General features: G+C 36.9%; 1 protein-coding gene and 1 pseudogene across 1 annotated transcript; one reads left to right on the top strand and one right to left on the bottom strand.

The window, feature by feature from the left end:
- Positions 1 to 433: 433 nt before the first annotated feature.
- On the bottom strand, positions 434 to 9,512 carry LOC122010583 (annotated as a pseudogene).
- Positions 9,513 to 10,930: 1,418 nt separating this feature from the next.
- LOC122007798 (60S ribosomal protein L36-2-like) lies at positions 10,931 to 15,488 on the top strand. The gene is made up of 4 exons (XM_042563328.1): positions 10,931 to 11,056; positions 11,143 to 11,277; positions 12,016 to 12,215; positions 15,234 to 15,488. Exons 1-4 carry the CDS (start codon positions 10,976 to 10,978, stop codon positions 15,262 to 15,264), a joined length of 447 nt encoding a protein of 148 aa, XP_042419262.1. The 5' UTR covers positions 10,931 to 10,975; the 3' UTR covers positions 15,265 to 15,488.
- Positions 15,489 to 16,134: the final 646 nt, after the last annotated feature.

Below are 16,134 nucleotides of genomic sequence, written 5' to 3'. Positions count from 1 at the left end.
CTAATGTAAAAAATATTGTTCAATCTTTTGATATATGTATCTCAATTATTGGTTATTGGAGTAGGAAGGTAGGATTGTTTGGTGGTATTAGTTATCATATTCTCTCTCATTGTTCTTTTTTCCAATCCTTTGCTCAATCAAAGGCGTTGTTCAATCAAGCGTTGCTATTAGACCTTGACAACCAAAGTTAGAAAAAATATTTATAACAGCATTGTCAGAAGCCATTCACACCAAAAGATCTTGAAGACAGGTCATGACGTTTGGCTTATGCAGCTCTATGGGTTGAATTCTCATGGTATATAAAGAATAATGAGAATATCGAACTGCATAAATTGCAGGAAAATGAACTATAAGCCGAGCTACCAATAAAAAAAAAAAGTGGCCATTCACAACCATATGCTACAGAGACATCAGTATAGTACCACAAGAACAACTAGCAGCAGATATTTGGCTTCCAGGTAGATAGAGCAAAAACTGTCCGACCCTTCCAACCTTGCAGTAGCCATCGGCTATCTTGATCCACAACAAAGTCCTTGTGGTAGTAGGATTTCACCCTATCTTTCGCTTTCTTCAGTATATCGGTGTTCAATGGTAGCTGAGTGAAACCTACTCTCAGGTTCCTTACTTGCCACAGCTTGTAGGTCTCTGGTCTTTCTGTTAGGATGTATACTAAAAGTCAAGCTTTTGGTATAAAATATTTATCTAGAAATAAGAATTACATTGGTCAAATGTTTACATTTATGATAAATGTAGTTGTTCAGTTAATTTATATTGTAGATAACATGGTGTGTGGTGTCACACACAGAAGATTATGTTATCAGTACCTTATAAATTATAAACAGTAGCTCACGACCATGATGGAAAGGAACAAATCATTGGAAGGTCGTAGTGTAATTAGGTGTTAGTTTATCTTAACTATATAATTACACTAGTACACTAAGAGTGTATTGAGTAGGACCATTTGAGGTCGTTCCTTTTATACTGACTTAATGAAGGAACAAAGATCTCAGTTATTATGGAAGTGTGTGCTCTTAATCCTAATATAATAACAAGCACATATATTTGATATTTATTTCTTTAATTTATCAATGGGTGAGATTTAGTTCGATAAATCAATAAGCCCGATAAGTTGGGAAATGATATCACTTATAGGGTGTGTTGTTGATTATAGAAGGAAACTGTGTCCTAGTGATCTAGGTTGAGAATGTCCCCAAGAGAAGCTCATAAGGATTGTCATGTTAAACCCTGCAGGTGGACTTAGTCCGACATGACGATGAATTTGAGTGGTACTACTCTTGGAGCTAGATATTAATTAAGTGAGTTGTCAGTAACTTACTTAATTAGTGGACATTTGTTATCTTAAACACAGGGAGACTAACACACTCATAATAAGAAAGAGCCCAAAATGTAATTTGGGATTGGTGCGGTAGTTTAATAATAGTTCTTTAGTGGAATGAATTATTATTGATAAAATTAAGTTGTGTGTTCGGGGCGAACACGGGATGCTTAATTTTATCAGGAGACCAAAACCAATTTCTCCTCTCGGTCCCTATCGTAGTCTCTAGTATATAGAGATTTATACCCACCGCATACCTACCTTCTTACCCATCCAATGGGGCCGGCCAAGCTAGCTTGGAGCCCAAGCTCGGGCCGGCCAAGACCAAGTGGATGAGCCATGTAGGTGGCCGGCCACTATAATATTAAAAAGGATTTTTATTAAAATTATTTCTTATGTGGATATCATGATTTTAAAAGAGAGTTTAAAAATTAAAATTTCCTTTTATAGCTTTCTACAAAAGATTAAGAGAAGAGATTAATCTCTTTCCTTATTTGTAGTTTAAAAGGATGGTTTTAATTTTTGGTAAAAACTTTCCTTATTTGTAAATCATCTACATGTTTAAAAGAGAGTTTAAATTTTGAAATCTTTCCTTATTTGTTGATTAAAGGAGGATTTTAAATTTTAAGAAGACTTTTCTTTTTAATCATGTTCATGATTTAAAAGAGAGTTTAAAATTAAATATTCTCTTTTATAAGTTTCTACAAAAGATTAAGAAAAGATTTGATATCTTTCCTTATTTGTAGATTAAAAGAGATTTTAATTTATAGAGATAACTTTCTTTTTATCCACATGTTTAAAAGAAAGATTTTAATTTATTAAATTTCCTTTTTATAAACCAATCATGAAGGGATAAAAATTATTGAGAAATTTTTATAAATTTCTGGAAGCAAATAAGGAAGTTTTAATTGGTGTTTAAAATTTTATTTGCTTGGAGATTTTATGGTGTGGCCGGCCATTGCAAAATTGAAAAGAAAAATTATTTTTAATTAAATAAATTTTCCTTTTCAATGGCAAAAGAATTAAGGAAGTTTTTATTAAATTTTCCTTATTTGGCAAGATCAAGGATTATAAAAGAAGGGGTAGAGGTGCCTTCATGGCGAACAACCATATTATTCTTTTCCTCCATCTTTTCCTTGGTGTGGTGGCCGGCCCTTCCCTTTCTCTTCTCTCCTCTTGTTGTGGCCGAAATCTATCATCTCTTGGAGCTTGGAGGATGTGGCCGGATCAAGGAAGGAGAAGAAGGAGAGAAAGCATGCATCCCTTGGAGCTTGGTTGGTGGAAAATTCTTCATCCTTTGAAAGTTCTTGTGCTTGGCCGAAACTTGAAGGAAGAAGGAAGAAGGTGCCTAGGTGGTTCTCATCTCGGAAGATCATTGCCCACACAACGTCCGAGGTTAGAAGAGGAATACGGTAGAAGATCAAGATGTCTTTCTAAAAGGTATAACTAGTAATTTTTCTTTCCGTATCATACTAGTTATTTTTGGAAATAATACTAAATACAAGAGGCATACGATTCTAGTGTTTCAAATTTGTTTTCGATATAGTGTTCTTTTGTTTTTCTTTTCCTTGTGATTTGATTGTTTTTTTTGGTTGACCTAAAGTTATTTTAGGAAATTAAATATTAGCTTTCCTTAAAAGGTTTTATCTAGTCGGTGGTGGTTGCTCCCATATCCAAGAAGGCCATGTGCCTCGCCACGTCAGTACTGGGAACCAATTTTGGAAATTAATATTTAATGGAATTAATAACTTAGGTGATTTGGATCAAACGTGTTAAGTTCCGCAGGAGATCCAAGTCAAAACCTAAAAGAACAAATAGATTAAGTTTTGGATCAAACGTGTTAAGTTCCGCAGGCGATCCAAAATTTAATTTAAAAGAACACATGATAGCTAGGAAAAGGTTCAGACCTTTGTACAAAATTTTTGTACAGTGAAATCTCTAGGTTTTCCGAGTAGCAACCAACACTTTCCACCCTTTCTCTACCCTCGCAAGAAATCACATTGATGGCTTCGATCAGCTGCTTTTGTCTCGTCCTCACGTGGCACGTTCGTCTCGATCATGTCAAACAAGGAAGAAAATTAAAGTGGAACAAAGCCTCCCGAAAGCGTGTTACGAAGAAGGGAGCACTGTACGTGCCATTCAAGATGCCATGGATAAATACTTGCGGTATAGTGTTTAAGACCCTATCTCTCGGATTGTCAATCACAACTGTTTCATCCATCAGAGTCCTTAGCCGATACAAACAGTTGACGACCACCATTTCATCTTCTTCGATGTTGAGATTCTCCACTTTAATGGTCTCCCAACTGGCAGCTGATCCCGTCCGAAAACTGAGTCAGATGGAGGTTGACTGTGCTGTTATCGGCGTTGACGAGAGTCGTTGAGCTGTGTTGCTAGCGCTGTACTTCCTACAAGGGCTACCGCAGGAGGATGACGGAAGACGATGACTAGGACTATGAGGTGGAGGTCTTTTGCGCACACTCAGACAAGCACCCAAGTCGTTAGAGACCAAGAATCAAGGAAAAAGTCTTTGGGTCAGGTCTTCCGATGCTCAAGTCAGGTACTTTTTCCCCAGAAGCACAGTGAAACGAAAGGACGAAAGGTAAAGGACGAATGTGAAAAGATGAGTGACCGTACCTACGTAAGGGAGAAAGCCTCCCTTTTTATATGTCAGTGAGTACTTCTGGAGTCTGACAGGTGTCAAGGAATGTCGGGTGTCAGGATTTGTCTGACGGTGAATGACACATGACATCTTTCTATAGGCCTGAGGAGGGATCGGTGGACAATGAGCCCTAGACTGTTAGCATATTCCCTGACATGCGATGATTATTCTCTGACAGATTGTTACGATTCCCTACCTTGATTGTTGTATAGTGTGTGCCCACCCAGATCTGTTAACCCTGGACTAGGTCCCCGTACCTTCAAACCTTGACCTGTGGGTACAAACCTGCATTCCCTAGCCTGTGTTTGTCGTCCCATAAATCCATATATGTATGTCCAGTCCTGCATTTACCATTCGGTAAATCCAGACCTGCGCTTACCGCCCTGCCCATCGAGACCCTTGCTTGCCGTTCCTTAAGTCTCTTCCTGTATGCACGACCCCGCTCCATATTTTATCTTATAAGTCCTGAACCGTACGTCTTACTCCACATATCCTGTTCTGCATATTTTATCCTGTAAGTCGAGATCTGTAATCTTTAGTCCGTCTATCCTGACCTGTACGTCCTGGTCCGCATATCCTGTTTTGCATGTCTTATCCTGTAAGTCCTGACCTGTAAGCCTTAGTCCGCCTATCCTGAACTGTACGTCCTAGTCCGTATATCCTATTCTGCACGTCTCATCTTGTAAGTCCTGACCTGTAAACCATAGTCCGTCTATCCTGAACTGTACTTCCTGGTCTGTATATCCTGTTCTGCATGTTTCATCCTGTAAGTTCTGACCTGTCCTGTAAGTCGTGACCTGTAAACCTTAGTCCGCCTATCCTGAACTGTACGTCCTGATCCATATATCCTATTATGCATGTCTTATCCTACAAGTCCTGACCTGTTCTGTAAATCCTGACCTATAAACCATAGTCCGCCTATCCTGAACTATACATCCTGATCCGTATATCTTGTTCTGCATGTCTCATCCTATAAGTTCTCACCTGTCCTGTAAGTCCTGACCTGTAAACCATAGTCCGCCTATCCTGAACCATAAGTCCTGGTCTGTATATCCTGTTCTGCATGTCTCATCTTGTAAGTCCTGACTGTTAGAGTGTATACTAAAATCCTAACTTTTGTATAAACATTTTTTTATAAATAAAGAATCATATTGGTCAAATGTCTACATTTATGCTAAATGTAGTTGTTCAATTAATTTATATTATAGATAACATGGTGTGTGGTGTCACACACAGAAGATAATGTTATCAGTTCTTTTTAAATTATAAACAGTTGCTCACGACTAAGATGGATAGGAACAAACCATTGGAATAGTCGTAGTGTAATTTGGTATTAGTTTATCTTGACTATAAAATTACACTAGTACACTCAGAGTGTATTGAGCTGGACCATTTAAGGTAAGTTCTTTTTATACTGACTAAATAAAAGAACAAGACCTTTGTTATTATGAAAGTGTGTGCTCTTAATCATGATATAATAACAAACACATATACTTAATATTCATTTCTTTAATTTATCAAAGGGTGCGATTTAGTTCGATAAATCAATAAGCCCGATAAGTTGGGAAATAGTATTATTTATATGGTGTGTTGTTGATTATAGAATGAAACTATGTCCTAGTAATCTAGGTTGATAATGTCCCCAAGAGGAGCTCATAAGGATTGTCATGTAAACCCTGCAGGTGGGCTTAGTCCGACATGACGATAAAGTTGAGTGGTACTACTCTTGGACTAAGATATTAATTAAACTGAGTTGTCAGTAACTCATTTAATTAGTGGGCATTCGACATCTTAAACACAGGAAGATTAACACACTCATGATAAGAAGGAGCCCAAAAATGTAATTTGGGTGATGCGGTAGTTCAATAATAATTTTTTAGTGGTATGAATTATTATTGATGAAATTAAGTTGGGTGTTCGAGGCGAACACATGAAGCTTAATTTCATCAGGAGACCAAAACCAATTCTTCCTCTCGGTCCCTATCGTAGCCTCTTATTTATAGAGAATTATATCCACCAAATACCCACTTCCTACCCACCCTTAGGTGGCCGGCCAAGCAAGCTTGGAGCCCAAGCTTGGGCCGGCCAAGCCAAAGGCTTGAGCCAAGTAGGGTGGCCGGCCATAGCTTGGAGCCCAAGCTTGGTGTGGCCGACCATATAAAATAAAAGGATTTTATTTTTTAAAATATTTTCTTATGTGGAAGTCATGGTTTTAAAAGAGTGTTTAAATTTAAATATTTTCTTTTATAGTTTTCTACAAAAGATTAAGAGAAAGGTTTGATATCTTTCCTTATTCGTAGTTAAAAGGAAGATTTTAATTTTTGATAAAACTTTCCTTTTATGTAACTATCCTCGTGATTTTAAAAGAGAGTTTTAAAATTAAATCTTTCCTTTTATAGTTTCTACAAAAGATTAAGAGAAAAGATTTGATATCTTTCCTTATTTGTAGATTGAAAGGAAGATTTTAATTTTGAGAAAATTTTCTTCTTTGTAATCATCCACATGTTTTAATAGAGAGATTTTAATTTATAAAAGTTTCCTTTTATAACCAACCATGAAGGGAATTTTTAAAAAGAAATTTTATTTTTAAAATTTTCAGAAATAGATAAGGAAGTTTTAATTTTGTGTTTAAAACTTGTCTTATTTGGAGCACTTGTAGGGGCGGCCATGAGAAGGGTTAAAAGGAATTTTTAATTAAATTTTCCTTATTAACCAATGGCAAGGAAAATAAGAGAATTTTAATAATTATTAAATTTCCTTATTTGCTAAGACCAAGGAATATAAAAGACAGGGTAGAGGTGCCTCACCTCACAACATCTCTTCTATTGTTTCTCTCTTCTCTTCCTTGGTGTGACCGACCCTATACTCTTCCTTTTCTCTTTTTCTTTAGTGGTCGGTGCATCCCTCTCTTGGAGTTCTTGTGGTGGCCGGTTCTTGCTAGGAGGAGAGAAAGGAAGCTTTGTTCCAACATCCCTTGGAGCTTGATGGTTGGTGGTCGAAACTTGCAAGAAGGAAGTGTCTTGATGGTTCTCATCTCGGTAGATCGTTGCCCACACAACGTCCGAGATAAGAAGAGGAATACGATAGAAGATCAAGAGGTTGTTGCTTACAAAGAAAGGTATAACTAGTAATTATATTCCGCATCATACTAGTTTTCTTTGTATAGATTTTGAAATACCAAACACAAGAAGCTAGTGATTCTAGATTTTCAAATTTATGATTCGAAGTTGTGTTTATTTTATTTTTTTTTCTGATCTTGTGATTTGATTGTTCTTTTTGGTTAAACCAAGGGTTACTATAAGGAAATTAAATATTAAATTTCATTGAAAGGTTTTGTCTAGGAAGTGGTGGATGCTTCCATACCCAAGAAGGCCTAGTGCCTCGCCATGTTTAACCTTGAAGCTAATATCTAAAATTAATATTTAATTGAATTTGTAACATAGGTGAATTTGGATTAATAATGTTAAGCATCGTTTGCGATCCAAGTCTAAACCACTAAGAACAGATAAGTTGAATTTGGAATCAATAATGTTAAGTTCCGTTTGCGATTTCAAATTTAATTTCTAAAGAGTATAATAGGTTGTTAGGAATGGTTCAGGACTTGTACAAAATTTTTGTACAGGGAACCAGTACGATATTCCTAATAGCAACCAACACTGACTTGTCCTGTAAGTCCTGACCTGTAAACCTTAGTCCGCCTATCCTGAACTGTACGTCCTACCTTCCAAATTCCTACTTGCCATGTTGGTCTAATCCTTGAATGTCACATAGGTCCGTCCCTGATCGTCATGTAATCTTGATTTTTTACCACCACGTAGGCTGGACCTTTGATCGTCACATAGACTTAACCTTTGACCTCGACGTGGACTTGACTTCTGACCTCCACGTGGATTAGACTTCTAATCACGTTGGCTATCCGATCCCTCTATCATGCACCGTATCAAATGACATTAAATTCAAAAAGAATGTTAAAACTACGTGCATAATCAGCCAAGCGCTGCCCTGTTGCAGCAATCACCACTGTCGGCGGAATCCATGCGGGCCTGGAAGAAAGACACCTTCATGAAACATGGCCACTGGAAGCCGTAGTATATGCCAAAATCTATAATGTGCAATTTTTCTGCCTTCTCGAACACGTTCAGAATTGTCTGGGTAGAGAAGAAATGAGAAATCTTCTTGAAAGGACAGGCAGCCAAATAAAGCTGGTAAGCTTTTAGGATCTCAGAACTTGAAGATGTGTTGCCGCCAAGCAATGATAGAACCGACTTCCAGTTCCAGCGAGGCGAACCTTAAGGCCACCTGCAAACCAATGGGTCATTCTCTGGTTTGCATTTGCATTGGGTGAAGAGTGTTGTCTGATTTGCTTCAACAATTTATTTGTCGTTCTTCGATCATCTGCTGCCACAGTTTGGGCACAATGAATGAGGAGAGTACGATGCCCCTCTTTGAGATCTTCTTCCCTAGACCTTTGCGACCATTTGATCCTTTGTTGTGGCTGCTATGAGAAATCTTGCTCACTTCATTCTGTAATTTTACGCGGAGTTCATCAACACGCTTGGCGCACTTTTCCCCGTCGAAAAGTAAAATCTCATCAAACATTTCCGTGCGATGAGTCTCATATGAGAAAACTGCTGATTGCTTGCTATTCCTACCTTCCTCCAAATCCAATTCCTTTCCGTCGGGCTTTTTCCAACCCCTTGAAAAATGATTGCATCGTTTTTTCTCCATGGCTTCTTGGATCTCAATCGCCTTTTATTCTTTTATTGTTGTAGAGGTGAACAGAAACAATTAGCCTCTATGTTGATCGCTATCTGGTCATCACTTCGAAGGAATTTTCTTGCCTCCTCAAGTTCTTTCTGGAATTGCCATGCTGGCTGGGTCATGTTAAGGAAATCAGGAACAAGAAGTGTGCCTAGAAGAGTTCCCTCCACCGTGTTGATTGAGTCGCCGAAGTTATTTCTGGAGGGCAAAGAGCACTGCAAAGAGTAACCATCGAAGATAGGGTTGGCCTGTAGCAGAGAATAATCAAGAGAATCGTACGCCCAGCTATTCTCAATGAGAGTTTTATCGTTGGAACTTCCGTGGGGGTTAGTGACGCTGTCATTCAGACACTGTTTGAAAAATTACTGGAGAACAAAGCAGATTGATGACGCGGTGATGGGAACTTTTCACCTAGGATCTCATAGAAGGGTTGGCTGTTTCAGATAGGCAATGAAACTTATCATCTATGTTTCCCTCCATGAACATCTTATTAATATCTTTGAGAAGAATATCAGAGAAAATCTCAGAGTCCTCCAAAGAATTTACTTTGGCCCTGGGACTCAGTGAGGCTTAAAGGTTAGAGTTTGGGGTGGTCGAATAGGAAAGGGGTAACCCAGGGCGAATATCTGAAACAGTGAGGAAGCTACTCTCATCAGAGAAATGGTTCATTCCTTCAAATTCCAAGCTACTGAAACCATTCCTCTCCAAGCAGGGATGATCATAGCTAAAATCTCTGTCCAAAATAGCAGCCATAGTACCATGTGGGATGGAGTACTCGAATCAGTAGCGGAATCAGAAATAGCAGCAAGAGAACTCTCCAGGTCTAGAAATTCCTTCTGGTGTGAGATGGATGTCGTTGGAGCTTCTTTCATTAAGATGCCATTTGCAGTGACCGGGTAAAAGTAATGGTCCAGTTTCTAAGCCATTCCAATCCGGTGACGAAGATTAACTTAACAAATCAACCAACTTCCACAACCCAATATCTTTACATGTGAGAAACAATAACCACGAACTCTAGAATCATCGCGAGGGTGTTGGGGACGAGCGATTTCAATTTTTTTATCACATGTTAACATTAGTAAAATGTCTTCTCAGGACGGTCTAGTGACTAGCGTATGAGGTGTTGCCACCATGAGATTTAGGGTTCGAATCTCGACAAAGCCGAGTGAAATGCCCTCTTATGTACTAATCACTATTCCAAAGACTAATAGTCGTCCGTGATTTAACTCCTCAGTATTGGCTATGGGACGAGTTGACAGAGGCACTGGGGGCGAGCATATTCGTCTTTTGTCACCATGTTAACATTAGTAAAACGTGATTTACCTTTTTCGTGATGACCTGAGGTCGGGTGCGGCGAGGTGCTGGGGACAAGCGATTTCGTCTTTTTACCACATGTTAACATTGGTAAAACGATCTCACAGGGATCATCCGAGATGATAAATGATGGTATGCTTGTCACATGAAGTTGCGAAGTCGAATCGCAAGACTGTCGGGGCGTAAATCCTTGGACCCTATGTAACTCATCCCACCATCACTTATCCTCTCGGCTATCGTAATTTACTTCCCTTGTGATGGTCTGAGGTCGGGTGCGACAAGGACACTAGGGACGAGCGATTTCGTCTTTTACCACATGGTAATATTAGTAAAACAGATATGTGAGTACAAAATAACGTATAAGAATTCACAGACACGTTACAAGAGCGCAAAAGAACCTCTTTTAGGAAATGAACATCAAATTTCAGAACAAGATCCAAGCGAACACAAACCTTAAGATCTGAAAAAGAAACAGCAATCATACCAAGTACGAACAAACGGGCAAGGAACATAGAGATCAAAAGGAAACAAAACGAACCACTTTACTCATGAACCAGTGGCTAAATCGAGGAAGAAAGGGGCAAAGATGGAAAGATCAAATCTCGATCGAGGTCGATAAGATCGAACCTCGATCGAGGTCGTGGGTGAGCCGGAGAGAAAGTAGTGGCGCCTCCGTCCCTTGCGAGAGAAAGGCTGCTTTGGTTGGCCTCGATCAATCGGAGAGGACATTTGGGCCTTTGTACGCCTTTTTGGCCCAGGTGATCCAACCTACAAGGACATATCGTGGAGTCAAACTGAAGATCTCAGTCATTCATCGTATAAATATTACTCAGATCAAACGGTTAGTAGTCCGTTAGGGTAATTCCGTAAATAAAAGCATTAGGAACCCCATTTGGTATTTAATGAATCGCGTATCTGCTCCATTAGGGTTTTTGGTCACGTCGCCGGGTCGGCTGTTGCGTTTTCTTACGTCCTCGTCCGGAGTAAGCCTGTGACGAACGGAAATTTGTATTCATCAGCGATAGGGTCTCTCGCTGATCGATTGTTGTCCTTCTTTTGTTGTTGCTAGGGAGTTCACATTCTTCTACATCCAGGCCTTGCAATGGCCCCCCCTCAGCCGAAGACCGGTCTCTTCGTCGGTCTCAATAAAGGGCACGTTGTCACCAGGAGGGAGCTGGCTCCTCGACCTTCCAGCCGAAAAGGGGTAATGAATTAGTCCAAACTCATTTCGGAATCGTTTTAGTGAATAATTTGATGGCTTTAGATGGACTTCAAGACTTATCAGGAATAGTTTGATGCCGTCATTTTTAGAGTGCATTTGGTTTTCAAATGTATGCATCTGCTGCTCTTCATGTTCTGTTTGAGAGAGAAAATAGACTGATAGAAACCCGCGCCTTATGTCTTAGGAAATTAGAAAATAGAGGGAAAGAGGATGATCATTTTGAGGGGATCCACCTCTAATAGTTGAAGGCTTTTATTTTACTAACTTACTTCCGTAATACTTTAAGGACTATATAATGATTTTATTTATAGGCATATAAGAGTGCCTTGTCAACAATTAAAATACTAATTCCTAATAATAATTTCTGATAATAAAGTCTTATAACTAATATGAGAATTTTTTTTTTAAAAATACTTATTGTACCAAATGACCTACTTTAGAAATAATAAAGGAAGTTAATTTCAAGTTGAAGTTTGAATAAATCCCTTTTTAGGTTCATAATAGCTGGTTGAAGAATTTCCAAGAATTCAATATTCTCTTTCAGAGCTATAATTATCTTAAGTTTTAGCTGTTACCACAACTTGTGATAATGTATTCCTTTTGGTTATCAAAGGACTAGTGCCTGGAATTAATGTTTTTTTTACTTTCCATTTGTTCTTTTATTCATATGTATTAGGCATTATGATCTAGTGTAACTAATATCGGATTATAATCTGTTAGAAAACTAGCAAGAGAGTGCATTTTGTTAGGAGTTTGATCAGGGAAGTGGCTGGTTTTGCTCCTTATGAAAAGAGGATCACTGAATTACTGAAAGTTGGAAAGGATAAACGTGCACTGAAGGTTGCAAAAAGAAAGCTAGGTACACACAAGAGAGCCAAGAAGAAGAGAGAGGAGATGGCTAACGTTCTCCGGAAGATGAGGTGAATATGAATAATTCATAATATTTTTCATGGTTCAAATTTTGTTACGTGGTTCTTTTTTTTTTAAATTTTTCTGCTAAAAGTCTATTATGGTAGTTGGTATTCATTTTATTTAATTTTAGTTTTGCTTGGGTGTTAGATACTGCTTTGGAAGTCCAGTGAATGTGGATTCCAGGATCTTGATTACTATTATTGGAACAAAAAAATAGTTGAACTAAACGCAATTTTCTTATCTTTCTTTAATCTATTGGTGATTGATTTGGTTGTTTATAGTTTTTACTTGATTTCTTAAACCTTTCACAGTCGATTCATTTCACCATGGAACAATACTGCTTTTTCCACTGAGTTTGATATTTGAATATTTTGAAACATAATCAGCGTGGTACACATCAATATCCAAGTTTCAACCATTTTAATGCTGTATTGTTTTCTCACCCCAATTTTGTTGAATATAATGCCAATTAGACTCTTTAAGCTCTGTTCACCATCGAGCTGTGGCTTCTTTTTGTTCATTTTTCATTTTTATTTTTAACTTAGTTTTTTTCTTTAAGGCACTTATTTCTTGTGATCTTTGAAGTTCAAAACTATATTTTTCTATCTTGTGAAACTGTATGACGTAAGCAGGAAAAAACATAGGTTATATTTGATAGAGGCAAATGAAAATGGAAATGAGAATGATATATAATGACAAGTGAAATGATCCATTCCACTTATATGTTTGGTCTGGATGGACTGATACACTAAATGATTCATTTTATTTTGGTTAATTGATCTACATGCCTTGTGCTGCCTGGCTCCTTTGCCATTCCACCAAGCTCATACTGTTTAGGTTGCTTGTTTTGTATGATTCGATTTGTCTAGTTCCTGGTGGGTTGTCTTGCCCATCCTGGATTTTCTAGCTCTATCTCTACCACCCATTCATCCTAAGTTGCCTGAACAATTTGGCTCAAGTTACCTAATCCATTGGACCCTATCTTCTTGGTAAAATGGTCTGATCAGTTCAGCTTGTTTGATTCACAAAAATTCAGCCAATTTAATCAACTCCTTCTGATCCTTCCAACTCGTACGTTTGTTTGGCTCATTTGATCCATTTGACTAGTGGACCACCTGGCTTGGTTTGTCTAGATGATTTGGTTATCACTTCCTAGCCCTCCAGCCTGCCACTCTACCAGGCTTGCTTACCTCACTTAACTCGTCCTCCTACAACACATTAAGTTTGATCTGCTCATCTTGCTTGTTTGACTTGTTCGTCTTGTCTAGCCTGGCTGTCTCTTGTGCTTTGACCTGTTTAGCTCATCTTGCTCCATCACCCTGCTCAATGCAGCCAGTCCATATAATTAGATTGGACCTGTTTGTCCATATAATTACTTTGGAGTCATTGATTGCTACTGTGGTTGATAGTGCCAAATGGCCTATTCAAACTTTTAAGAGTATGAAATGGATGGATGCAATTGTCGCCCCAGCTTCCACAAGGATGACTGATAAAATGTTGGATTGAAAATCTTTATGGAGGGAAAATTGATGCACTAGTCCATAGTTGATATATAATGTTTCTTTGAATTAAGTTTTCCAACCTTTTCCTGTAAACTCCAATTTTTTTACTTAGGTCATTTCAAATACAGTTAGCTAGATTTTTGAATAACTATTTATTGTAGCTTGTAAATGCTAAATTAGAATCTTGACGAGAAACACTATAAGGGAAAGGTTTTAAATTTAACAGAATAAATATAGAATACATGAAATTTAGGTTTAGTACTATTAGACGTAGTTAGATAATTGTTAAGATAGAAGATAACGAGTTGTCTGGAATTGAGAGTTTTAAATATGTAGGATTATTTTTATAAAACGATGGAGGGATTGAGAGAGATGTTTTATAGAATACAAGTAGAATGGTTGAAATGAAGGAGAGCGTCGGATGTTTTATGTGATCATAAAATACTTCTAAAATTTAAAAGAAAGTTCTATAAAAGTACAGATAAATCTTTTATGTTATATATTAAATTGAATGTTGGGCTATGACTCAAACACATGAACTGAAGATGAAAGTTGCAGAAATGGAGATGTTAAGGTGGATGTGTGGACATACGAGGATGGACAGAATAAGAAATGAGAGCATTAGAGAGAAAGGCGAAATTGCATCTATGGAGAGAAAATTTTAAGAGACATGACTAATAAATGCTTCAGTTAGGCGATGTGAAAGTATGACAAACACGCGCATCAAATAAAGAAGAGGAAGACCAAAAAGGACTTGGTTAGCAAATTTATTTAAGTATAGATGATATAGTAGAGGATAAAGTCCAATGATATAAAATGATCCATATAACTTACCCCAGTAGTGGGATAATGTTTGGTTGTTGTTGTGGTTGTTGTAGCCAGATTGATAATAATCTTTTTCAGCTCAAGTATATGCAAAGACTTTGGTCTCCAGTTGCTGAGCATTATATCTTGATCAGCCTGGATCAAATTGCTGATTTCTGAGCAGCTGAAATTTCAGTATAAACTCAAGATCCAGGATTATTAGAGCGACTTATTAGAGTTTTGCTAGCAGTTAAAGGCTCAGTCTCAATTCCCAGAGCCGTAAGGTTTTTGTTGATAGCAAAAACACTATTAACATTGCTTACAAATGAAATGTTAACATAGCTTAACTTTGTCATTCCTTGCCCTATCAGACTCAGCATTGTGCAGAGTAGGTGTTCTAACTATGGTTTCCTTTCTACAATGGTTAGTCAAGAATACAATTGGACGCCAGAGGCTGGGGCTTGAATCCCAATTAGGTTTTGACTGATAGAAATGATTGGTTTGGTCTGTATTCGCCGCCCAATTAAATCTTTTCTTGGATGCCGATGTAACTTAATGCCAAAAAGCTCAACTCTAATGGAACAATAGATTTTATCCTCGTTTGACTTGAAAAATAAGCAGCAAGTAATAAGTATTTTCATTGTATATTATTTGACATCTGACATACTGTTCATGCTTCAGTTTTTAAACTTCTAACCATTATATACCTTTGGTTCTCAGGTCTGCTGGGGTGAGCGATAAGAAGAAGTAATGCTTCTCACTGCAAACTTTAGAAAATGACTTTGTTTTTAATCGCAGATTTTCTTTATCTATCAGCAAGTTGTGCTTTTCTGGCATATTTTGGTTGACAGCCTCATGTGGTGTTTGGTTTCGTAAGAACAGTTCGTAGTCACTTGGGCAAACTATGCTTTTGCCTACATTATTCACACTCATGGTTATATTGGATATTTATTGTTTTCCGAGATTTCTCTAAAATTCAAGCTTTGCGATTTGCATTCTACTGCCCAATCCATTTCGATGGGCCACCACATCGGAATCCAAATCATCATACGGATTGAAATTAAAGGAAAATTTGTATTTATTCTCCAATCATAAACAAAATTTTACAGGCAGTCTTATTGTTAAAAATTTTTATTTTCACTTATTAATAATTGATATCAATTTATCTAATTGTCCTTTATTTATTTTAATATAAAAATTTAAAATAGTATAATTTTCTTAAATTTAGTATATTAAAATAAAATTTAATATATTTTTCATTAAATTAAGTATGATTTTTTTTTTATCTCAATTGGATAAAAAAATATTAGATAAAAAATATTAGATTTTTTTTAAGTAGTATTCAAATAGATGAGAAATATATTAATTTTTTTAAATGATGCTGAATTTAAAAAAAATTATATTAAGTAAAAGAAAAAATTATTTAATTTTTCACTTTGTAATTAAATATAATGAATATCAATTTATCTAATTATCTCTCATATTTTTTTATGTATAAAAAGTTATAATGGATATCAATTTATTTAATTATCTCTCATATTTTTTTAATATAAAAAGTTTAAAAATGAGTATAATTCTTTTTAAATTTAGTATATTAAATTAGAATTTATTATATTTTTTT

The sequence above is a fragment of the Zingiber officinale genome, chromosome 8A (genome assembly GCF_018446385.1).
Source record: "Zingiber officinale cultivar Zhangliang chromosome 8A, Zo_v1.1, whole genome shotgun sequence".
Lineage (NCBI taxonomy): Eukaryota > Viridiplantae > Streptophyta > Magnoliopsida > Zingiberales > Zingiberaceae > Zingiber > Zingiber officinale.
The sequence above is the reverse complement of the archived record's forward strand: the minus strand, read 5'-3'. Positions and strand labels throughout refer to the sequence as shown.